General features: G+C 42.3%; 1 protein-coding gene across 1 annotated transcript in view; it reads right to left on the bottom strand.

Moving 5' to 3' along the window:
- Positions 1–2,420: 2,420 nt before the first annotated feature.
- mettl15 (methyltransferase 15, mitochondrial 12S rRNA N4-cytidine) overlaps positions 2,421–25,912 on the bottom strand; it is a gene marked incomplete at both ends in the record, with an annotated part of 36,457 nt that continues 12,965 nt past the window's right edge. Inside the window, 4 exons of the mRNA XM_084475744.1 lie at positions 2,421–2,875; positions 7,104–7,282; positions 9,958–10,137; positions 16,458–16,594. Of these exons, the coding sequence (XP_084331870.1) occupies positions 2,421–2,875; positions 7,104–7,282; positions 9,958–10,137; positions 16,458–16,594 (951 nt within the window). The remainder of the gene's footprint in view (positions 2,876–7,103; positions 7,283–9,957; positions 10,138–16,457; positions 16,595–25,912) is intronic.

The raw sequence follows: 25,912 nt of genomic DNA, 5'->3' as shown, positions 1-25,912 counted from the left end.
GGGATGTACAAATGCGATAAATGTGCAATGAAACACGACAGAAACTGTATTTCGCTATGATTAGGAACATCAACGAATCATCAACACCACTAACCACTCGGTGAGTTGCACATTTCTGAAAACCAACGTTTAGGGTTGTTTTAGGGACATGTTTGATTGCCCGTTGCTAGCCATTCTGAAGCAGGCAGGGGCGATTCTAAATGAGCCAAATACCCGGGAAAGGACCAATAGTGAATATTTCGGTGTCAACCGCTCTATTTCATCCTAGACAAACCAGAAAGGCTCAATGTTCAAAATACCGGAATTTAACTTTAAGATGGATAGGTTAATTTGGTCCGAACTCTTCTCCAAAAGACTACTGGCGGTCCCAGTACCAGCCACCCGTTAATAACCGGACAGGGCAACCTCCAGTGGAGGATGGTGCAAGGGTTAACGGTGACTAACGAGAAATTGGTGGCCAATTTGGCTAATGGATCTCTAGATCCAGTTCAGGTTCTCAAAGGTATGATTGCAGCTTGGTTAAGGGTAGAGAATGCATATTACAAGCTGCTGGGTAATATATAGATGCTCTTTTATCCTCTTTTAAACCTAGGGGGAATGTTGTGAACGATTCAAACTGAGGAGAAGGGTTTGAACATTGGAGTGTGGAAAAAAGGTGATGCCTCAAGACCTTAGTAGTTGAAAACAGAGCAGAGCTTGTGTTATAGAAACTTCATTACGAAGGAAACCAACAATTGTTCATCATTGTAACATGTATTGTGTCTTTGTAGGTGCCAGTAAGCTTCTTTTTTTTTTAAGTACTTCAGCCGTGTTCGACCATTAGACATTCTCTTCACTTAGTTCTTTGTATAGTCAGTAAATTTATGGATTAAAGGCATGACTGTTGAATTAGTCCTCCACGAAATAGGGGGCAGCATATAACTAGTCAGTAAATACTAATTAGTCCTCCACAAAATAGGGGGCAGCATATAACTAGTCAGTAAATACCCCTGCAACAAAAAAACAGAAGTCTTTGGCATAATGTCAAAAATGTTATTTTTTCATATTCTGTCAATTGTAGTTCATTTTTAAACATTTTAAACAAACTAACACGGTGCACCTTTAAAGTTTACAATAATAGAACATTCTCAGATTAGCGGCTACCTGTGTTTCCATGGTAATTGAAAACTTGTAGTCATAGGTAACAATGATTTATAATCATTGATCTGGCTCTCTTGAGCTCAATAAAATATATACGCTTGAAGTGTTTATCACAGGGAAAATATTAAGGTCCAGGGTAAGATTTGAACCGTCTAAAGAAGTTCAGGGTCAAAATACTTTTTTAACTGATATTTTTTCAAGAGTCAAGACAGGAAAATCTATGGCAATAAGGCAAAGCCTTTATCGATAACAACTGATAACAATAGGTGAATATATAAATCAAATCTATATAATTGTTGTTTTTAGCAAAGCATTTAAGTAAATGCTTTAATTACAACCAAAATAATAGCATCCAATGGCAATGTATCAACCATGGTGACAACGTCTAGAAGGACAATACTAAGCACAACCGTTGACGTTGACTGTCGTAAAACACTGCACACTTTTAGATGCAGTTAAATGTTACTCACTCGTTTAGTTTCCAAGGTAACAAGTAGGGTATATTTATAGTGTCGTGAAGGAGGCAGAGAAAGAGAGGAAAAAAAAAGTGTTGATCCTCTTAATGGAGCAATAACAATTAGTCAAAGTCAAATAGTAAAGTTCATCACATGTCGTCTGCTTTAAGTTAAAGCGAGAAGATGTTTCATAACAATCACCCTCCTCATTCATCACCAGTCCTGACATGTGCGTCAGTTGGTATTTTGTGGCATTACTGATTCATGCAGTACAGTAGAAGTTGGACTCTATTGCTCATCGAGAGGAACACACAGAACATACAGAACCTGAGTAGAACAGTTATCTCAAGTGAAAAGAATAATGTTAGTATGTTTAGTTGATTTATTTTTGTTGCAATATATTCACTGGAAGATATGTAAATGAATCCGTATAAAGCAGTCTGCGCAGGTGGTCACTCGAGGAATCCCAAAGCACAATTTTGAAACATATTGAGTTAGCATATAAGTAGTAGAATAATATATCATATTAACATAGCCTCAATTATAGACACTAATATAATTCAAGATTTAGCAGGAGCCTATTGCAGGCTTTACAAATCAGATTCCATCCATCCAGTCTAACTTACTTAGCATAAAACCCACTCTAACCCTAACCCCCCAAAAAATATAAATCTTCACATTTGATTGAATTGTCTTTAATATTATAATAATTTATACATATCAACGTATGGCCACGTGAGGTTAGCCGTAAAAAAAAAAAACGTCGACAAAAAAAAAAAAAAAAAACTAAAAACCACCCGTCGACACGAGCGTCCCGACGTCGCCCTAGCATCGCAGCGCGGCCCGGAGCTTAGCGGAGCGGCACCGCGGGTTCTCCAGCAGCTCCTCCTTCCCCGGCGTGGTCACCCCTCTCTGCAGCGGCGACCAGTGCGGCGACGCCCGCGCCCCGTTCACGTCCTCCTCCTCCTCCTCCTCCTCCCCCCCCGCCGCCCTCCTCCTCCTCCTCCTCCTGCTCTGGCCCGGGTGTCTCTGCTCCAGCGTGGCCATGTCCCCGCCGCCGAGGAAGCGCTTCACCACGCGGTCCTCCAGGGAGTGGAAGGTGAGCGCGCACAGCCGGCCCCCGGGCCGCAGCAGCGCCTGGGCGGCGCGCAGCCCCGCGTGCAGCTCGTTCAGCTCGTCGTTGACGAAGACGCGCAGGGCCTGGAAGGTCTTGGTGGCCACGTGCGCCGGGCGCTCCAGCTTGTCCCTGCGCGCGTAGAGGGCGGCGCCGGGGAACGAGCCTTCGGGGAGAGGACACAGAGGAGCGGGGAGCAGCCCCTGAGAACACTGGAGCTGTTTACGGAGCGCTGATTAGAACTGGGGTCGGATCGTGACTCCGGGTCCGTGGTGATCGGGATACTAGAACGTTCTCCCAAAGGGGCGTGGTTCTCCTTTCCTAACTTCAAACCACGGGAAATACATCTACACTAGTATGGAATCGTGTAAAACTTGTTATCATGTATAACTACTAGTGAATACTACTGTATACTAGTGTATACTACTAGGGAATAGTAGTAGTTGGGACTCCATTAAATACCAACGTTGGCCATAGCCATGGCTACAGTGCAAAAAAAACGAACATGCGTTTTTTTTAATGCAGACTCAAGCTCCTCCAAGCATGTAGTTCCAAAGTTTAATTGGCATACATATTTTATACTTATTAATTCTGCTGCCTGATAGAAACACTAGCATACTACATAAATCATTCTCCAGCCTGCTGACAAATTACCCCATTGCTTTTTGTGGGAAGTTTTTAAATCCAATGTCAATTACTATGCAACTACGTTTTATATTTATATAAACTGTTGCGTGGTTCAATATTCCTGGCACTTACTTAGGCAGGGGTGTAAACAATCAATGAGGTGCTGCTGTTTAAGCAAGACCAGCCATGACGGAAAACCTCACATAATTAGAGCATATATATATGGGGTCTCCTGTGGTGCTAGTACATTAAAAAAAAAACGATACTGCTAAATAAAATAGAACGTCCTACTTTAATTCATCATTGAATATAGAACCAATTCCCGAAGCTCTATTCAACCACATTTCCCTGCCTACAATTGTGTGTGACCTGTTGCTGAGATTACTCAGACAACTGAACACACCACCGCAAAAAACTCACTGTAAAAAATCAAATTCAAATTCAAAATTGAAAAGTGTTGTCCCTATTTACGCGGACAGAAGCAGGGGTGTTCTCCCCAGTTTCCACCTCCTATCTAAATCGAGGGATAGAAAGACTCAGGTCAGGCTATTTTAAAGAAATATCAAGAGGTGGATACAAACTGAAAACACAACAACAAACAACCACAAAGAGAAACTAAGTAGTGTGGCATTTCTCTCCTCCTGCGCTCAACAGCGCTCCGTGTGACTCACCCTGCAATCAATACTGGGCTCGGACGGCAAGGACAAGCTCTGGTCTGGTGTAGCGTAACTCTGTGTGCTCGCTCTAATTCATCCCTCGCAGCTCCCACAGTGAGAGCCTGGGACCAGGGGAGAGAGGTTAAGCCTGAAAAGACTCTCAGACATTTACCTCCTTCTGGTCCCATGTGACTCACTCTCGCCTGTGATGCAACGCCCTATGCAGCAATGACCGGCTGGATGCGTGGCAATGGCATGAATGCCGACGCCAAAAAAAACCTATTCAGCAATCAAGACCGCTGGTTATTCTCTTGGGCATACCTTGATGTGCATCGTATGTTTGGCTGAGCATGTTATTTGTATATTTTACCAGAGGGAAATGTAAATAGTCGAGAGAGAGAGAGAGAGAGAGAGAGAGAGAGAGAGAGAGAGAGAGAGAGAGAGAGAGAGAGAGAGAGAGAGAGAGAGAGAGAGAGAGAGAGAGAGAGAGAGCTGTAGGGACTGTAAGCAGGTGAGTCCAGACTATGCGTGTTACCAAGCTCTAGACAGAGCATGAGCATGATGTCTGCACTGTGTGCACCCATAACACGTGAAGAGATTGTTGGCCTTATCTTTTAGACACAGGGAAGGTGAACATTGAAAGAGTGAAACAATCTTTTGAATTGAATTGTGAATTAGTCTCTCGCATGTTGCTTGCAAGTGACCTCAACTCATGGTCGTGTAGCTCGTTCAAGCTCGTTTGCTGTTATGGCATTGAAAAGACGTCTTTAGGTTGCCCGTGGACAATACCTGCAAGCACTCATCGTCATGACAACCCCTCATACGTAATCCCATCTCATCCCTTTCTAAGAATTATTATCTAGTGCCTAGTTTACTACTGACCTGTAGAGAAACGGTGGGTGTATGCATCTGAGTGAAGTGAAAACATAACAAAAAGGTGTGATCTTTTGATCTTTCTAAATTCCCCCACACGACGTCTGCAGAACAACAACAACAACAAAAAAAAAAAAGACAACAGAGAATAAATCCTGCTTGTGTTTCTGACTGTAGCTCTTTCTCTCGCTAGGCAACAGTGTCACACAACAGCAGCAGCAGCCGGCGGGCGCAGACCCCGGGTTACGCACGCGGACCCCCGGGGACCCGCGCCGGTCGGGCACCTCTCCGTCTGATTGGAATAAACATTTGTGGTGAAGCACTTTTGCTCTTCAAAAGAGATCAAACAACTGCCCTTAGTCACACCTGTTCTCCCCGCGTGACGCACGCACCGCGATGCGCAACAACCACCGAGAGGACATCTCGCTCTCACTCCGAGACACGTCTCTCTTGAAAAATAATGCAGTCCCTCAGAGATGCGTGCATAAATGCTGCCCTTTTTTTTCCTGTGTGTGTGTGTGTGTGTGTGTGTGTGTGTGTGTGTGTGTGTGTGTGTGTGTGTGTGTGTGTGTGTCTGTGTGTGTGTTTGTACTTGTTATTTTTTTTTTTTTGCAAAATACGTGGGTAGCGAGTGACGACGAGATTAAATAGTTGGGAGGAAACTGTTTCAAATGATGCAATCCATCAAGAGAAACTATGGATAGGGAAGGAATGCAAAGGTAGAATGAAAGTGCTCTTGCATCTTTAGATACTCCGTTTACTAGGGGCCACGCCTCTCAGCTCTCTAGAAAAACCACATCTTAAAAGGAACACTTATATGTGTTTGGTTTTATTTTAGGGGGGGGGGGGGGTGGGGGGTGGGTGGGTGCGTCAAAAGGAGAATGAATGTGGACATGAAGGGTCGTTGCAGACAAATGGCTTCCCCCCCCCGCCCCTTCTCAGTGGGAATTTCCTGGGAGCTGTGATGAAGCTGTTGGGATGAATGTGATTGTGATGGTGGAGGACGTGACGCTGGAGAGCAATGCTGTTTTGATGGTGGTGGTGCTGAGGAGTCTGCGGTGAGATGCGTAGTGGTGGTGATACTTGTGGTGGTGATGGTGGCGGAGGTGAGTAAGCTGTGATAATGGTAGTGTTGATGATGGAGGTGACGGTGATGAGAGTGCTGCGGTGATGAATGAAAGTGGTGACGGCGGTGAGGTGGCTGTGGGGACGAATAAATGTGGTGACGGCGGCGGGGGGAGAGGAGGATGCCGTGTTGATGGAGGTGGTGAGGATGGTTTGGGGATGAATGAATGAACGTGGTGACAGTAGAGGGGGAGGGGAGGATGCCATGGGGATGAATGAATGAACGTGGTGACAGTAGAGGGGGAGGGGAGGACGCCATGGGGATGAATGAATGAACGTGGTGACAGTAGAGGGGGAGGGGAGGATGCCATGGGGATGAGTGAATGAACGTGGGGACAGTAGAGGGGGAGGGGAGGATGCCATGGGGATGAATGAATGAACGTGGTGACAGTAGAGGGGGAGGGGAGGACGCCATGGGGATGAATGAATGAACGTGGTGACAGTAGAGGGGGAGGGGAGGATGCCATGGGGATGAGTGAATGAACGTGGGGACAGTAGAGGGGGAGGGGAGGATGCCATGGGGATGAATGAGTGAATGAACGTGGTGACAGTAGAGGGGGAGGGGAGGATGCCATGGGGATGAGTGAATGAACGTGGTGACAGTAGAGGGGGAGGGGAGGACGCCATGGGGATGAATGAATGAACGTGGTGACAGTAGAGGGGGAGGGGAGGACGCCATGGGGATGAATGAATGAACGTGGGGACAGTAGAGGGGGAGGGGAGGATGAATGAATGAACGTGGTGACAGTAGAGGGGGAGGGGAGGACGCCATGGGGATGAATGAGTGAATGAATGTGGTGACAGTAGAGGGGGAGGGGAGGATGCTATGGGGATGAATGAGTGAATGAACGTGGTGACAGTAGAGGGGGAGGGGAGGACGCCATGGGGATGAATGAATGAATGCGGTGACAGTAGAGGGGGAGGGGGGGATGAGTGAATGAACGTGGTGACAGTAGAGGGGGAGGGGAGGACGCCATGGGGATGAGTGGATGAACGTGGTGACAGTAGAGGGGGAGGGGGGGATGAGTGAATGAACGTGGTGACAGTAGAGGGGGAGGGGGGGATGAGTGGATGAACGTGGTGACAGTGGTGGCGGCGGTGTGGGAGGCCTACCTGCCACCACGCTGGCCAGCTGGTGAGTGCGCGTTATGGGGCAGACGCCGCGCGCCTCCACGATGGCAGAGGAGATCTTCCTGGCGTGTCTCTCCTCTCCGTACGCCAGCAGGACGGACGCGAGGGACTCGCGATCCAGCGCGTTCACGACGTCCGCGGCGCGCGGCGTGCCGGGGTACCTACGCACACGCACACACACACACACACACACACACGCACACACACACACACACACACACACGGGAGCCCAATTAGGTTGCTCTGACGTCACGGCCCTCGCTGACAAAGACATCAGTCCTGAGCGAGCACCGCCGCGCTGACGTCGACGCCCGGGAACATAAAGCGCCGCGGTCGCTTCAGCGTGGGGGAGGTTGACATCACACACTATTCTGAAGATGTCGATTTTTCGTTTGACATCAAAAGGTCTATCCAACGCCGAATCCCAACATTTGCATTTGGTCGGCTGTACACAAATTCACAAAGAAAGCATGACGTCAGCGTGCTAATCCGGTACAATGCATAGGTCATTCACATTTGAACTGCTAACAGGTTCCTGTTAGTCATGCCATTATGCCATTTGTCACACTCAACAGCGTGTGGCTGAGCCTCTGTCTGTCCACCCCAGAGAGATGACAGTAAATACATGCATACATGCAACGTTTTCTTTATTAAAGTAAGGTTTAGAAAGAGCACACTATGCCAGGCGTGATAACGATTTTTAGATGAGTGGGTTTAATCTAAGCTTCCTTTGGATCTACATGATGGAACTTTACAGGGCAAACAGCGAAGACCACGGTTGTCTTTCTTACAGTAATTATAGCACTATCTCATTTACAAAAAATAGCATGGCAAGGCGAGTACAATATAGCCACTGCAATGTGTGAACTTCCTGTTAAACGCTGCGAGTCGTGGTGAGACAAAACTAAGTCATTGAATGGACTGCCTTTATACAGCATTTTTCTAACCTTGTTTGACTTGTTCAGTCATGCAGAGTACCTGCACAGTGCAGCAATGGGAGCCCAATGGAAGCCTGATGGGGCGTTTTGATTATGTCGCAGACCTGCCATTTTGTCTGTTTGAACACGGCAATTTTGATTACGTCCCAAGTATAGTAGGGCCTTTAGCGTTGGTGCTGAACTGCAAGGAGAATCAGCCTGAGTGGAACTTGATGGGAGACTTGAAAGATAAAGACAAGTCTTTGATAGTTCAATGTTGCACTGAACTGGCTAAGAAAAGGGAAATGTATTTTCAGTTGATAGTCTCATTCTATATACATTAATACAACCGGGAACACCCCTTCTTTTACTTCACCTCTTATTGGAATGTTCCTCTGTGCTTGAAATTCATAAATATTACACTGCTTAAAACGCAGACACCTTCTTAGCTCAGAGTTCTAACTATGTGCCTCAGTCTCTTAGTCTGTGAGCATGCACAGTGCTAAGTACTCAAGAATTTAAACTTGTGAATTAGTTTGTTTGTGGGCACTAATGGAGAAGCCAGGGCTGTTCGAATGTGCTTCCGTGTGTTGAACAAAACAAAAGACACAGCTATGGGAGCTGCCCAAATGCCTGTTTGGAATATAATGGATGTCAATTGCTTGCCACCTGCCCAATTCCGGAAACCCGGGAGAGGGGGGGAGTTATATAAATATCATGGCTGATTTACATCTCCACAAAGAGGATGTCAACAATTAACCTTTTGTGACCTCATCTAATCGTTCTGTCTAATCGCTGTTTTTAAATGTAGATACATTACTACAAATGTATCAGTTTTTATAAATTGGATTTCAAATAATGCAAGTAATTTAAGATTGTGACTAGATGGATCTAGTGGTAGCTCATGTTGTAGCATGCCTGTCTACACCATTCTGAAGTACGCTTTCAAAGAAGGTAAGCAATAATCCAATATTGTGTTATTGCTTATTAGTATCAATGCATCATTTGAATCAAGACAAACTGGTAAACAGTGATTTTGATAGGATTCTAATTAGACTTTCCGACAATGAAATAACAAGGTCTTCCTGGATAAAGATATGTATTGAGTGTTGTTTTCAAATTAGAATCACAACCATTGGTAAAAGTCAAAGAGTATGTATTTAGCTAATAACTATACTCTATACAATGACAGATATACTAGCACAAAGCAGTATAGGGAAAATAAAACAATGCATGCAAAAAATATTAGTATTTTTTAAACAAAGTAAGATGGTGTATGTTAAGAGGTTTTTGAAAACCTCAAACCTATAGAATTCACTTTATTCTCAATGTGTCATTACCTTTGTAGCAATTAATGTGGGGTATTTATATTAAAGTAGATTTCCATTTTGTCCTCTTTGGCAACATCTCTGACGATAAGCTGTAATCATTCGTAGAGATCCAAACAGTGTGGCCACAGACACCCCGTTCGTAACAATTGTAATACTGCTAATGCAGTGTTACTTTCATCAGCGGGCCAAAATCTTTGAGATGACCGCTTTAAATTAAAAAACACTTTCTCCAGGAACTCGGATTAGAGCCGCTGCTCCTTTGCTTAGAAAGGAGTCAGTTGAGGTGGTTCGGGCATCTGGTAAGGACGCCCACTGGACGCCTCCCTTGGGAGGTGTTCCAGGCACGACCAGTGGGGAGGAGACCCCGGGGAAGACCCAGGACTAGGTGGAGAGATTATATCTCAACACTGGCCTGGGAACGCCTCGGGACCCCCCCGTCAGAGCTGGTCAATGTGGCCCCGGGAAAGGGAAGTCTGGGGCCCCCTGCTTGAGCTGCTGCCCCCGCGACCCGACCCCCGGATAAGCGGACGACGACGATGAGGATGAGGACTTTCTCCATTTGTTTGGGCCTGCGTAGGTAGAACTCGCCTGTCTCCGTCCATCCTCATGTCCAGAGGGCCGTCCCTGCTGAGGGAGAACCCCCTCTGGGCCTGGTCCATCTGCATGGAGGAGCAGCCGGCGTCCAGGAGCACCGCGTCCACGCTGCCCGGCCTCAGCCCCAGCTGCTGGATCTCACTGAACCGCCCCAGCAAGGGCTGGACACGGCCACTAGAGAACACAACACAGTGGACAACAGACAATGGAAATGTGTGTAGCAGGGAAGCAATACACCAGGATGGATCATCACAAGCAGGAAAAACAACGTTTAAAACTAAACTGGGAAATGTTTGCAAATTGCAGATTGCATTTCTCAGAGTAATACAAAGAAAAAGATTTGCGGTCCACGTGTTGCTTGGGAAAAAGAAAAGGAAGCCATGCCAAGAGGTCTGGGTGGTGCTATGTAGAACTATATTATGAACCACCTTAAATAAATCAAAACTTTGCAATGTTCTTTTGTTTGTTTTTTACCTGGTGCTTTATTTATATTTATTTACAAACTATATTTTCAATATAAGCTTCACTGAATATCTAAAAAATGCTATTATTATTATTTAGCCGTTTTGCAAGCATAAAAACGCTAAGCATGACTCATCATTCACATTCATTTCAGATACACACTGAGGGACTGTAACATTAATAGAACACAACATGCTGATTATAGCATTCCTTTTTTGAATAAAATGCACTTGCTGCTCATTTGCCAGGCATATTTTAATATCTCAGGGACTTCCTTGTTGAGCTAGTTCCTGTCTCAGAGTGACCCCGCACTACCCCAGTGCACAGGTGCTGAGATCCTCAAATCACATTCATGCATTTTTCATGTGACCTTTTAAGACATCCTGAACAAAGATGATGGCGGCAGTGAGACACGCATATATCCACCGCAGAGAACCAGATCTCTAAAACACGCTTTTCCTAACCTTTAGGTCAGAACCCCATGCGTGACCCCCCCCCCCCCCGCACCCCTACGAAATGCAATGCACACAAGAATGCTACCTTCCGATTCATATAAAATGGCAGTGTTGCCGTTAATGTGCTTGTGTTGTTGACAGTGTGTGTCCTACAGGAATGGAAGCGGGCGTATCTGGTGCACTGGGTATTGGGCCGAGGCATGGCCGCTCAACAGTTCTATGTGCGGCAGCGATCATTAGGATAAATCATCCTCCAGATACAACAACATTCTGATGCTGATGAAGTCCTTCCATTCGCCTCCATTTTCCTTGGTTATTTCACCAGTGTCCCCCCCCCCCCCCCCCATTTCACCCTCTCGAACACATTTTTGTTTAAACTGCCTTCCGAGTGCAACGCATCATTCAGGAAAGCCTTACCCATCGGAGAATAAACCAGCTTTCTACACAAGGCCAGGCTCTGGCATGTCCTCTATTTCTACACCCACGGGTGATACAGAGAGGGGCAAGCGAGCATCTCACCCACGTTGCAAGGGCTTTCCTATTCCCTCGCTTTTTCTTATTCATCGTCTTGCATAGTCATTATTTGTTGAAAAATCTATAGCAGAGGATTTCTCGTACTCCCCCATAACATGCGCAATCCCTCTCTACCTCCTCCTTCCTCTCAAACGCTGCATAACACAGGCACCACCTCCTCCCTGGAACTCTTACGTCCCCTCGTTTCACAGAGGCAGTTTATAAACAAAGCTCTTAATGTCAAAGTTTTGGAGCGTTTTGTCTTCTGGGATTCTGTTTTAAAACTGTGTTCATTTGTTTTGATTCCCTAATCCATGTCTTGAGAGTTATAAAGGGAAGGACGGTTTTGATTTTTGCTACAGTCAGTAAGGACAAGTAAGGCTGTATGAAAATAAGCCAATCAGATTGATCAAACTTCAATAGCAAGATGTGTACAGCAAAAAACAGTACACATCTGTTTTTGCAGATGTCTACTGCAAAAACAGTCTGACCACATTAGCAGTTCTATCAGTAAGTTGTGTAGGTGTCAAACATCTCAGAACCTTTTGTTACCGCCTTGGCACATTCAAAATGGGTTTTGATAATTAAATGGAGCAGGTGTAGCCTACAACCACAACCTGTGCTTCAAAGAGCTACAGTTCTATTGTGGCAACTTTGTCAAGCATTGAGTTGTACCAAGTCAAGAGTGAATCAAGTCATTTTTTTGTATGGCCCTTAATCACAGTTACAACCTCAAAGGACTTCAAAGGACAGATGTTATGACACCTCCTTACCCCCATCTTCCTAAAGGGCAAGAAAAAAAACTCCCTTCATTATCAAAGAAGAACCTTGGAAATTAAAGAGGGATTCCCCGTTCCAGGGATGGTTAGGAGTGCAATGGGTGCCAACGTGGACAGACAGCATAATGGAGAGGGAGTGTCATTCATTTAATTTCCTTCCTGATACTAGAAATTCAAATGCTGAAGTCATTCGGTTGTTCTTACCGACTTTGTGTGTACAAGAACCTTTTGTAAGAGACATCGAGGCAGAGGACGTTAAACAGTAAGGATCACAATCACATCATATCATAAAGTGTACATGGATAGCATTGACTTGTAAACAGCACCAAAGGAAAGTCTTTCTGCAGTTTACAATACAAACGACACTCACAGTCTGGTTCGCTCTTGAATGCACAGCAGAAAATAATGGTCACTTTAGGTCCTTTCATCTGGGAAGTCAGCAATAACAGAAACGTGCTGGCCTTTTCATTTGCCACCAGTATTGAATTCAATTCTGACAATTGAGTGCAAAATAATGTTCATAAGATGTATTTATTGATACGTGGACTTTGTGGTACGCATGCGTGAAGTTGTGTGTTGGATTATTTACAACCGAAATATTAACAAACTAGCATTCCTTGCGAGTCCATAGATTTTAAATGCCCGATTCAACATGTGAAGAATTGCAATTCAACTGAACTCCCATTGAAATGCCGAATCCATTATTTCATCAGGTAACTATTTAACACCTTAAATATACAGTAATTGGTTGAATTAACTGAAGAAACTTAACTTTCCCTTTCAATTTCCAGTATTTAGGAGAATCGAGATTATACTAACTATTATAATACTATTAATAATACTATTAACTATTATAATAACTAAATACAACAACACACATTTTTTAAATCAAATTGTATATATGTTTGTTTTAGAAAATACAGCAATAGATACATTGAATATTTGGTTCAGTTGGAACAGTTGAAATATTATATAAAATATAAAAACAGGCAAAATATTTTTTTTGTTTTCTGTCTGCAAACAATACGGTGCATGAATATAATCTACATTTTCAAAATCGAAATGTAAGCGGTGCTAACACATAGGATTTTCTTTCTCAATTCATAAGTGGTTTCTCCATTGGCTTTTCCCATTAAATGTGTCATTAGTGTGGCTGTTTACCGACGTACCACATTAGTGCCTACATACCAGAAACAAGCTACGCACATCAGCCTCCTCTAAATCATGTTTTTCCAAGCCACGGAAGGATTCAAAAAATATGCAAAACAGTTACATAACATTTTTTAATTATTAACTTCTTTATGTGGCTTATACACAGGGTTGGAGATATAAATGTCTTATGTAAGGCCTTAGATTATTAAATAGGACAAGTTTCAGTAGTGTATGTGCTGAGGTCCAAGAGTGGGCTCAAAACTGCTTGGAAGATCTGATCTATTTATAGGTGACGCAACCCACAACATTGACATCATTAGAAATCTAAAAGGAGAATCATGATGCAAAGTCTGACCTTTGAACCTAAGAGCATGGATGTGTTCATTCAAAAACATAAAATGACCAAATGTTACCTGGACAAGTCACCTGTATGAGGCCAATCTTTCTGACCCTGAAGTACCACAACATATCATGAAGAGATTTGTAGTTCTAGTAAAAGTAGGTATTGATTGGAGTAACAATAAAATACTACAAAGAAATACTAAAATTCTCATGAACTCCCTGTTCTCTGGTCATAAATGGCTAGCAAGCATTTGGCTTAGATGACAATAGGAAGTACAGTCTTCTGCTAGAGGAATGCTTTATGAATAACTGTATCAATATCCACATGGTCGCTGGTGAGTGGGCATGACATTGAGGTAATGTGGAAAAAAAATTGAATAGTTAATCACAATGTTCAAGGCCAAAAGTGTTACAAGAACTGTGGTACAGTTGCAACAAGGTAACTAGTGCAAGCAAATGTTTGAAAAACATTGGGTCACACCATGTATAATTACAACCAACTGGAGAAACGTATTGTGGTTTTCTTCACTTTTCAAAAAACACACAACAGGTCCTAATCCTCCAATTCTAGTATTGGCAGCCTTCACAACAGACTGTGTGTGAGTGCATGCTCATTCAACATGACGCATTGCCTCTTCACAAATCAAGCTTGAAATATTCCCCGCGTTGACCCGCTCACTTCCTTTACCTGCGTCACTGAACCATAAGACAAGATACTGATTGATTGTTTTCTACAGGGGGGCCAGTAATGAAAATATCTACACAAAAAAAAGTCACAGGTGAAGAACATCTGATAATTATATTTTGGTTGGAAATTAGTCAACCTGAATCAACCTTCCGGTGAAGCTTCTTGTGATGAACTTCAACTGTACACACATTTTCTTTTTAAACAAAAACACACACAGCTAACCAAAGGTTAGTGCTTGGGTGTTGAAAGTACATTCATGTCTGTCCCAGACATAATGCAAAAATAAACTGCTTAAATGGATCCTTATGGACCAAATATGTTGTGGTTTAACTCAAGGTGCCTGGAGGTTTCAGACATAGGAGAATGTACACAGGACATTGTGGAGATAGCTGGGGGGCCGTGGTAACTACAACAGAGCGTGTCGAACATGTTGGAACCTCGGACGCAACATGGGCTATTAACATGTCGTCAGGTATTTCATCATCCAATGAAATCCCTCCCAGAGCAGCATCCGTCACTGTGAGATCATTCAGAGCGTTCTTTGGGCCTTTTGTTGGCGTTTAAATTACTTTAAGATGTTACTGAATGAACTCAAAAGGTTTGGTGGTTGCTAGGTTGGCGCCACTGTTGCTACCCATCTTCCTTTAGCCGGGTTGGCGGGCCTCAGATATAAAAGATTTCTATATTTAAGTAATACACGTATGAGTGATTTTATTTGTTGTTAATAGAGCAAAGACAATGTTGCATTGGGGCTTCGCTTGTCAAAATCTCGATGAGGTACATTGTCACCCTGAGCTATGTGCATCATTGCAACTCAATTCTTCTCATTTCCAGGTGACAATGAATCCAAACGGGAGCGCAGAAAAATAAAGTGTATGTTTGTTTCCTGATGTGTGTGAGGTCTCCATTGATACGTGAGTTAGTATCAAGGCATGGATCAGTAGGATGTTCTCAAATGACTCACACAATGGAAATAAAAATCAATACACACAAAACACTTACCTACATCAAGACACACCAAGTATCTACATTCATGTACTCAAGCGCTTGTGTTCTCCCAGAAAAAGACGTCACTTTCTTTGCAATCTATTTAACTACAAGTGACTAAGGACATGCTCCCACACAGTGTGCATTACCGACGTGTTCTGTAGAACACGGAAGGAGGAAGGGAAGCAGAAAACTCTCCAACCTTGATGTGTGGGTGCAGCGTGTGGGTTGCCAAGGTCTTTTACTCAGGCTTCCAATAATATTGGCTAATTGCTAGATTTCTCCAGCTACTCTTAACTTACATCACGAGTGGGTGTGCAAAAGGCTTTAGGACGGGGGTATAGTGCGGCTAACAGAATGCCATGCTTGTTCTCCCCCCCCCCCCCCCCCCCATCTCTCTCTCTCTATTTGTGCTCCTTCCCTCTTGCAGCTCTCGTAGATTCCCCTGAGAGAGGTTTCCCCACAATCTACGTACAAGGATTCCTTCCCACGCCATCATCTCATTTTCATCCTCCCTCCCTTGCCCACGCACGCACACGCACAGGCACGCACCAACGCACACACGCACACACGCCTCCCTCTCCCTTATTAGATGTTGTGTCCTGGTGTTTCCCTGTTTCTTTTTTTTTTTTTTTTTTTTTGCTCATGCTCCATTCTCTCTCCTTCTTCTTTTCTTCCTCGCTCTACCCTAATTTCTTTGGGTTTGTCCTACCTACCTCCCTCCTGCCCACTCCTATCTGATGGATTCTCAGTGGGAGGCAGCATCTCCCTCACACTGCAGTCGTGTGGGCCGCTGCTTCTGACAAACGGCACGCCGGGCCCACCAGCGTGCGTGGGGGTATGATAATCTTTAAGACGGAGGAGCGGCTGAGAGTGGATTGTGCAACTAACGTGTGTTTGGATTCGCACTGAGTTTCGAGAAAAGTGAGGGAGATGTGTTGCACTGCAACACGGTTGGCAGCTAAACGGATGTTTACCAGAGGCCAGAAATAACGTGTGCGTGACTATGATGGGTGGATGCTTCCACGGGGTGTGTGCAGAGTTTGCACCGTCACGTTATTCGGGATGCATTAAATGACGTATCTTTGATGGATCGTATGAATGAGGTGGACTTACTTGTACTGCTTGGCTAGCTGCTGGGCCAAACCGAAAGCCAGGGGATCTCGATCTAGGGCCAGGACCGTGACATCAGAACACGTATTCAGTATTCCTTTGGTGTGACCACCGCCTCCAAACGTCATGTCCAGGACCACCTGCGTAGACGATGTGAATGAAATGCGTTTGTTACGTAACTGTGTGATCCGATATTAGGTGAATCCGTGAGCAAGCAATTTGGCCCCGACAACCACCTTTGTTGCCATGTTCCGAGTGTTATTTATGAGGAGGAAGGCATTTACAGCCTAATGGCGGGGACTGGATTACACCCATCCATCCCAACAGTCACGTTAAACTAAAATGACCCAATCTGGGAAAGTACCATCAAACTCTCTATGTTTAAGACACAGTCCATGAAACTATGAATCTATGATATCTTTGTAATCTGTATTCTTGAATGAATGGTAGTTGTTGTTTTTTTGCAGGTGTTTTGTGTGTTAAATGTTGTGTGTTAAATTATCTGGACGTAAGTAATTTAAAAAAAATGTACTATTATATATTAATATTTAGAGAGCAAGGTTTTATGGAGGCTTACAACCTAGGTGTTTAGTTGTAGCTGATGAGCTGATGAGCTGTGTTATGCACTATATGCACTGTGAGCATTGTGTGTCCCAAACACCATACTACACGCCAATACACCAGTGGTGGGAGTCCTAGTGAGGTAGATTATGTCAATGCAATTAAAATATAAGCAGCTACTGTAAAAAAAAAAAAAAAAAACAGGGGGAAGGCATCCCCCCCCAAAAGTTAAAAAGTTGTACTTTGTAGAACATCATCCATGTCATGGAGTACTTTGGTTAGTCAGACACTACCGTGACACAGCCTGACTCACCACAGTACAGACCAAGTAGGACCACTAATATGCATTCATTCAGTAAATAAAAAATAACACAGGGAACAAATTAACAGAAAAATTACAATAAACAGATGAAAGCCAGTTCCAGCGCCCGTACCACCCATGCCTCATACCCAAGGCCACCCAGACATCCGGAGAAACAGACGCCCCGCGAAGCACCAAAGACGGATCACAACTGGAGCACACCGCTTGTGTTTTGGGAGCTTTTTTGTTCGTGTTTGAGAATTGTACTTGAATAGCTTTAGCTTTTGACAGGCCTCACGGGAACAAAGTACTTATGGTGTGACCCGCTTCTCACCGTCACCATTAAATGTGGTCGTGGCAACGCTCGTCTGACTAAAGAGGGGAATATTGAGAGCAGCACCCTGAAGCAGCGTGGTTGATGTGAAAGTCGGTATTCTGAGCAGGAACGGCGCATGAATAACGACACAACAGAACTCCAAACATTCATAGTACCACTAGTTGTTTCCAGTTCCCTCCAATGATAACTTCACTCATCACGTACACTGGAGAAAAAACAAGTGATGTGTTGTTCAGCATCGGCACGGCTTAAACACCCGCAGTGGTCACTGCATCTGTCGCCAAGCGAGGATAAAAAAAGGTAACCATGACCAGCATAGAAAGTGTGGTGGATAGGGAAGAACTTGCTTAGATGATTTACCTCCTTCCATTTAATTAATCAATTTCCTCTTTGCATTAATTTAGCTTTTCAGGTTTGACATTAGAAGGTGAGATTGTGACACTTTTCTGTGAATACAGAAAATCCCTGTTAGAATTTAAAGGTGAACAAGGATATACCAAACCAGTGAACTGCAGCTCTTTAAGATTTAAGAAAAAATCCTTGGAATTATATTGCAGGTATAATCGTCTACAGGCATCAATAATAGGTGGAATAACTGCGTCTAACTGTTTGAACTTATGCAAGGCTATTTTGACAGCAATTTGAACTCTCTGGCAGCCAACAGATGTGAATTGCACAATAGGAAATGCCTGCTATTTCCCCACAAAAACATTAAGCATGTCAATCGATAGTGACGTGAAAGGTGGGGTGTGTGCGTGCATGTGTGAGGGAAGGAGTGATCAATGGCGTTTCCCTCTGCCTGCTAGCGCACAGCACAGCAGCAGATGGGAGGGGGTGTGGGCTAGTGTGATGACTCACGCGCATAATGAATTTGCCTGTTGTGCTGCTCAATACAAAACAGGGAAAAGAAAATACAACAGCAACACAAACAGTAAAGTAAGAGAAGCCTTTACCTTCACCGTGGACACGAGCCTCCTGCAGAGAGAAAATTGCAATTTGCTTGTGTGCGGTATTCTTCAGAGAAAACAGCGTCCACAGTCCCCCATACTCGAGGAGAATTCCTATTTTGTACAGATTTAAAAAAAAAAATGGAAATCTGAAATTGTTTCATAACTATTTAATATAGCTAACAATATCCCAACCGTGATGTAGTGCGGCTCTCTATTTTTAGAAATTATTCCGGAAATAATCCATTAACTGAGGACTAACTGATCAAAGAGCTTATCTCTCACGTTGCATCACAGAGACCTCAAATCCAAATGGACGATATGAAAATACTCAAGATTAAGGGAAAAGACTTGCAGCATTCACATTAATATTAATAAGAGTAAGAGCTAGATCGAATGTTTATAGTACTAATAGTACAAAATGAAAAGGTTATCCCAAGTAAAAACTCACTCAACACAAGACTAGATCCTTTACACAAAAAGACAAGATAAAGGGCAATATATGTCTGTGCTCCTGACAGAGTGGTGGGTGAGAGAAATGCTATGTCCATGACCAGATAGAAAACAAACTCTCTGAAGGGTTTTGGCTACAATTGGTTTGGCATTTGCAAAGTTGATTGGCATTAGGAGTGAGTCATTCACATTGATATTTCATACCAAAGGGTGTCAGCAAAGTTCTAACTACTAGCTGAATCGTGACCAGGAACTCCTAAGAAACAAAGCAGTCAAACAATCTATAAAATATCAAATGTATAGCTCCTCGATTATGCATACATGAAAAGAAAGCAGCTGTTTTTAAGGTCTTCTGCATGGGACGTGTAATATCTGCCTTTCCCAGCAGAGGGAACAGAAGAGTTAGGAGTGGTCAGAGTGGTGCAGTACAACAGAAAGGGAAAATGCAAAGCACCAAACTCAACCAAAGTCAACAAAACAACCCCACGGTATTCTTAGATATTTCCACTTAAACACAACAGTCACAGTTCTCATTCCTCCACTAGGTTAACGGACATCAAGCCGATGTATACAGAGAATCGTTTTCCTTTGTGACCGGTGGATTTATACATTGATGCATATGGATGAGGTGGTTCAGTCTGTTCATGTGGGAGCAGAAAAAAGAGACAGATCGGGGCCATAGAACCCAGGGCTTACATCTTAGAGGCGTTATTATGGCTAAATTCATTAGGAAAAGGGGGACAGGAACCTGAGAGAGGGCCGACTACTCATCTAAATCCTACTAGTGTCTCCCCAGCCTAGGTCAGTTACAGTGAGGGATCTAAAATGTCACTGAGGGGAGTTTTTACAGATCTTGTTACACTAACAGACAGACCATTAGGGAGACAGATACACGGGTACCGGATCGCTTTTCCTTGTCGCGTCCGTTGCCATGGAAAGGGTGTAGGTGCTGGGTTTACGTTTCCCTCCATCTCACAAAGTTCACTGCAAAACGCAAGGACACAGAGGGAAAATATAGACTGTTTTGATGTGTGAGCGAATGTTTTAGATAGCTGGGTTTAAAGGCGATGACGATGGCATAGTTCTTGTGTGCCGAGTATTCACCTTCAAAACTTTCAGGAAACTTCGGGCTCACTGCTCAAAACTAGAATTCCCTATGTGACTGTTTGGTGAAAATGCATATCTTTGCATGGGCAATAACATTTTATTTTTGCCATCAACAAGATTGCATGTTCATCATCAAGTTTTGAAAATGTAAAATAAAATTAATATAATATCTAATAAACACATCTCGCACTAACAATCGACACAATGAGAAAACCATGCTTAGCAAATAACATACACCAATTTAATTGTTTTAAGTCATACATGTAAGGCCCAAGCTCACTGTGTTTTCATACATAGCATATGACAAAAGTGGGGAAAACTCAAAAGACAAAAGGTTATGTGATTTTGTTATCATTGACGGTGACTCTGGCCTTTTCTCCACCCTTAAGCATAGTGGACACTTATCAGACAATCTTGTCTGGGTGTAATATGCATGCTAACAGTACACATGAAATAGAATGGTTCTAAACTGTGCCAGAGGGCTGTTCCAAGCGGCCTGTCTGTATGTCGAAGTAATCTCTCTTTTGTCCACGGAATGCTACATAGTTAGGACAAATACTAACATTCCTTTTCTATTCAACACTGGGTTGAATATTTTTGCAAGAGTTTAAATAAAGGCATCTCAAAAGGCATCTGTACCAGTATAGACATGCTTTGGTCTCTGGAGTGTTTGCATTACCTTTTAGATTTTAGGTTGGAACACATTTTTGAGTAGGGTTTGCTCATTTCTCATTATTTAAATAATGAGCTTTTGTTTGAGGCATATGGCATTCAAAACATCTGCGCCATAAAACCATATTAAATAAGGTATGGACAATATATGCTGCTTTACTGGCATATAGCATATGATATCTTTATTTGATCTAAACATGCAATACACAGACACCTTAGTAAGGTCATTAAGTCGAAGCTTCTCCTGTCCATGCAATCAAAAATAATACCATGGCGGATAAAGGTTGGTGAGAACATCGCAATGAGTGACAGCTGGTCAAAGAAGTGATTGGATCCTGAAAAAGATGAAGGAGGCTCCTCTGTGCGCTCATGAGTCATCACTCTCCACTCCCACCCCCAGTCAAACTGTCTGTTTCTGCTTGTAGCTTCAACGGTTTATTTTTATGTTTTTCTAAAGGAGAAACATAACCAGTATCGCCAAATTTATCCTTGAACAGGCAGATATGTATCGTCAACATAACAGGATCAAAGTGCGTGTGAATCAACACGCGCGTAGGCCTAATGCATTTCTCTTACATCAAACCCGGTTATTATTATATGCAATCAAGGACGTCAGCACTCCACTGACGATCACCAATTACGAGTTGTGGCCCGAGCATCTTGAAGCAGCATCTCTCATACTAGGTGAGAGGTGGGCAGTCAATCTATTTATCAGACCTTGTCTAACGGACTAGATGGGGTGAAGTGGTTAAAAATATACTTGTCAAAAATGGTCTACCAGTTTGCCTTAAAAGTGCACAGCACACAGACTTTCTTTTTAACTATTTCATAATGCATAAGCATTTAGATTTTGCTTGATTTCACACATAACTATTATCAATAAACTGCCATACGAGGCCAAGATTCATCTTTACATATTTAGTTGTTTAGGAATCGGAATCGTTTAGATCTAGAAACCATTGTTCGTTCCATTATCTAAAAGTTAAGTAAATTGTGTTTTCATAGTTACTTTGCATGCAATTCTGCTTCATCAATTTATATTGATTTTATATATTTATATAGAATCTATATATAGATTTTTATATAGTACATTTTCCAATAAATTTTGCTGAAATGTTCCCGACACATTGTCTTGATTGGTTAGGTTATAAGTAGAAAAAGAATGTCTCTTACGGAGGATCCTCAAATATAACCAGCCATATAGCCATTATAATATTACAAATATTATAATGGGAACAACGCAATGACTCATCCGTCTCACATCACAAAACACAATCAAATTTGGTCCATATTGTTTGATAACCTTTAAACCTGTCAAAGGTGACTTCTAAACAAGTCAATTGAAACTTGTTTACAAGGGGAGAGATCCCAGTTTACTTGTTAACATACTTCCTAATGGCCTTATGGGAGACTTTTTCAAGACCATCTCACTCGTTCTGCAATGTAGTATATAGTCTGCTAATTGACAACAAATGTTGCCTAAGCAAGAAGATTTTCATTTGATTTAGGTTTTATGTGGGCCCTAATGGGAAAATAAAAGGCTAACACACACAGACACAAGGAAAATGCAATGGACATTTAAAAAACAATCAGGCATTTTTTGCCAATTATTATGATGTTGAAACCGTCACCTGTATAGGCCCATGCTTATAGTTGTTCCTTTGGGGATGTGGGTAATGAGAAAAGAATGGAATTACACTAATCCTGTCCTGTTGGTCTTGTTTTAAGGTCTCCCTCGCAACTCAGATTCCCTTATTTTAATGGGACTTTATGATTGCCAACTTGGGTAGCTAGTAGTTAGTAGCTAGTAGTTCAAAAATGGCTTAACATGGCCAAATGTGGTTGCCTGTGGCAACTGTGCCACAGTCATTGTCTAAAGAAAACTTAACCTCTGTGTTCGGTCTTCACCAGAGTTCATCACTTTTTTTTAACGATTTGATTAAAAGTTCACAGCAATACCATACAGAATAAGTCATAGCAATGGAAGACAGATGACAATATTTACATACATCTGTGTAGGGTGGGAGAGTGTCACAGGCATCTAATTGTTCTTAGTCAAACCTACCTTTATGCCCTGTTTACATTAGATAAATATCTAGATCCTACTACTATTGATTTTAAATCTAGATTGTATTGATATGTATAGACTGTCTCAGCCTGTTCAGACCTGGGGCAATAAACAAGAAACCCATGCTTGATAGGCACACCCACATACAGGTTTGAAGTTTGCACCACATCCATGGTTTGCGCAATCTCTTAGCCAAGCATATGACTTAACTCTTCAGTGAGAAGTTCTGTCTAGAGTCTAGATCATCGAGAAGTTATCGCTAGTCAAATATGATTGAATGTAGCGTACACAACCTCCGAATGTGGTTTTGACAGTGTACATACGGTATCTTGTACTACCATGCATTTGTTTAGACGGATAAGACAAGTCTTCGTATTGCAATCTCACAACCCCAAAATTTGGGATTAGATGAATTTAGAAAGGCTTGTGCAAACAGGGCCTTAAAGATTCTGATTCTGAAGGATAATATGTCCACATTTTGGCTATTAAATGCAATATCATATTTTGCATGCAGCAATTTGAAAAGTCCATATTTGTGTCCAGGACGAATTATCCATTGAGAAACTTACGTTTTTCTGTGGTGTCGGAAAATGACTTGAAATGTTGTGAACATAAGCAATCTGATAAAAGACCACAAAAACATATTGAACGTGAAAAAACGGGATGAATGGGTTGCCATACGTAATTTTTTGCCTTGCCAAAAATTCAGCTCATTTGAGTATTGGTCTCATTGAGTCCCTTTTCCCTACCTGCCAAGCCACTCACCATGCTATACCAGAAAATGACTCTTTGTAGAGTTTCATTCGAGATGGCTATTTAGTGAACCGCTTAAAACAAATGTCTGATATTGTAATACATGTCATCATGGTATACCTGCCTGCTTGTTTTAGTGGTAATCGCTTGGAAGGTGCGCATCGGTATTGCTAGAACTACATGAGTAAACTATTAAGTATCAGTAATACGACATGAATAAACATCACCGTAAACCAATTTATCAAATGTTCGTGCTGCATATATATGAGCAGCAATAATGTATTCCTTGAATGAGACCCTAATGCGGAGTAAACTCTGACCATAACATAAAATGGGTTATTTTAATACATCCATGGTTGGCTCGCCCAATTTTCTTTGCTGCCGCTTTTTGATTACTCAAGCTTTTTTTTTAAAATGGGACACTATTTTGAACCATTACTTAATGTTGTGTAATGAGTCTAATACAATTCTGACAATATTATAAATTTGCTAATTCTGGCGAACTTGCATACTGCACCTTTAAATTATTAAGTGACCATAACTAAAATATAAATGTGGATATAAATGTGTAAAATGCATTATTTACAGGACAGCAGAATAGTGAGAGGGAAAGCGAAAGATCCCTACAGTTTATTTAAACAAGAACAAAAGTGAAATTAGGTCAAACGTGATGTAGCATCTCCATTTAAAATGACTATTCGCTTCGTTGCCGCTGCTTTGAACCATTTCTCTTAAGCATTGCACTCTTGCCAATATAGTGTACAAACAATGGAAACTATATATAGCCCAAATGAAGAAAACGGATTTGAAAGAAGGGGGTTAAATCATCAACTATATTTACAACATGTAAAGAAGCTTGAGAAATGATGGCTTCCTTTCCCCGAAGGTGAATTTCACGGTCCTAAAGCAAGACAAAAGCAGAACAGGGCCAAGTCCATTAGGGAGTGTAAAGAGGAGCCAAGCTAGATGAAGACTTCACAGTGGAAGACATGCTAATAGGCAGAGGGAGATATCTAGAGGCATTTGAAAGGGATGTTTCCGGTCGTTTGAACGCTGGTTTGACCATACAGGGTGAAATAAAAGGAACCGGAGAAACAGGAGGGAGGATGTTTGAGACAGAGATGGAGCAAACATGCTAATAAAGTTGTTATCTGCCCTCCAGATAACACCGACTGTACATGTTCCTTCTGTTAAAATGGGTTGTCTTTTTGGTGTGCTACTTCAGCCATAATGACTGAACTCCTTTTAACATTCATATATGACAATTATACGCAACATTTTCATCAAATTTAACATTGAAGATTTGAGACATGCGCAACTTGAAGCGATGAGTCAATCTTTTTGTGTGTATTATGTATTTTATCAGATCAAACAAATATAATAACAAATAAAATATATAATGCACACTTAATTTAAATGTATACAATTCAGATAATATCTTGTGGAAACATGAAATAAAAAAAAACATGTTGGCAAAGGTTTGTTAAAAGGTAAGCTGCACCTGCCTTTCGTAGCATGAAGCTCTTAACAATAGAAACACTAACCTCAGGATTAAAGAGCCTACTCAACCCCACCTACAAGCCAAATATGCGCTGTTGCTTTAAATCAGTGTTTATTCTAGATGTGTTTCAGTGGTACACACCATGTAGATAGACAGACCATGACATAGATCCAATGCAAACAGTTTGTCCCCCCCCTAAAAACCAACAGCAATAACTGAAGTGTAGACCTTTTCCTGTGCTCATTTATTTGACTATTGTGAGTAACGATAAGGTTTTACCTTGTGCCAGCCTGAATAACTTTAAAATACTTCTAATGTGACATAGAAATTGACTGTGAGAAATACAAATGACTCATTAAAAATATATATATTTTTACTTTTGTCTGATTTGTGTCTGTAAAATTGGGTTCCATAAAGTCGATTTTGCTAAATTGCTAAGCGCAACGCAATATGAATTGATACATGAAATATGATAGTTATACATAGTTAGTTAGTCTATACCCTCACCATGCTAATGCTTAGATATACATAACAACTGCCCCAAACCACTCTGGAGTAGCATACTACCTGCCTCCCTTGGTAAGATAAAGACAGCTGGACAGTGGACAAATAGAAGCTCTCTTTGTTGGCGTTAATCATCAGTTGTTTCCTCCATCCCATTGTAAGGGCAGGACACAGCCTGAGCGACAGTAGTCATTAATTTGGGATTAGCATCAAGAGGACATAACATTTGAAAACCATAAATGTAACTTCCCCAT

This window comes from Micromesistius poutassou (genome assembly GCF_964030765.1).
Source record: "Micromesistius poutassou genome assembly, chromosome: 12".
Taxonomy (NCBI): Eukaryota; Metazoa; Chordata; class Actinopteri; order Gadiformes; family Gadidae; genus Micromesistius; species Micromesistius poutassou.
Note: the sequence above shows the minus strand (reverse complement) of the source record. Positions and strands in the feature narration are given on the sequence as shown.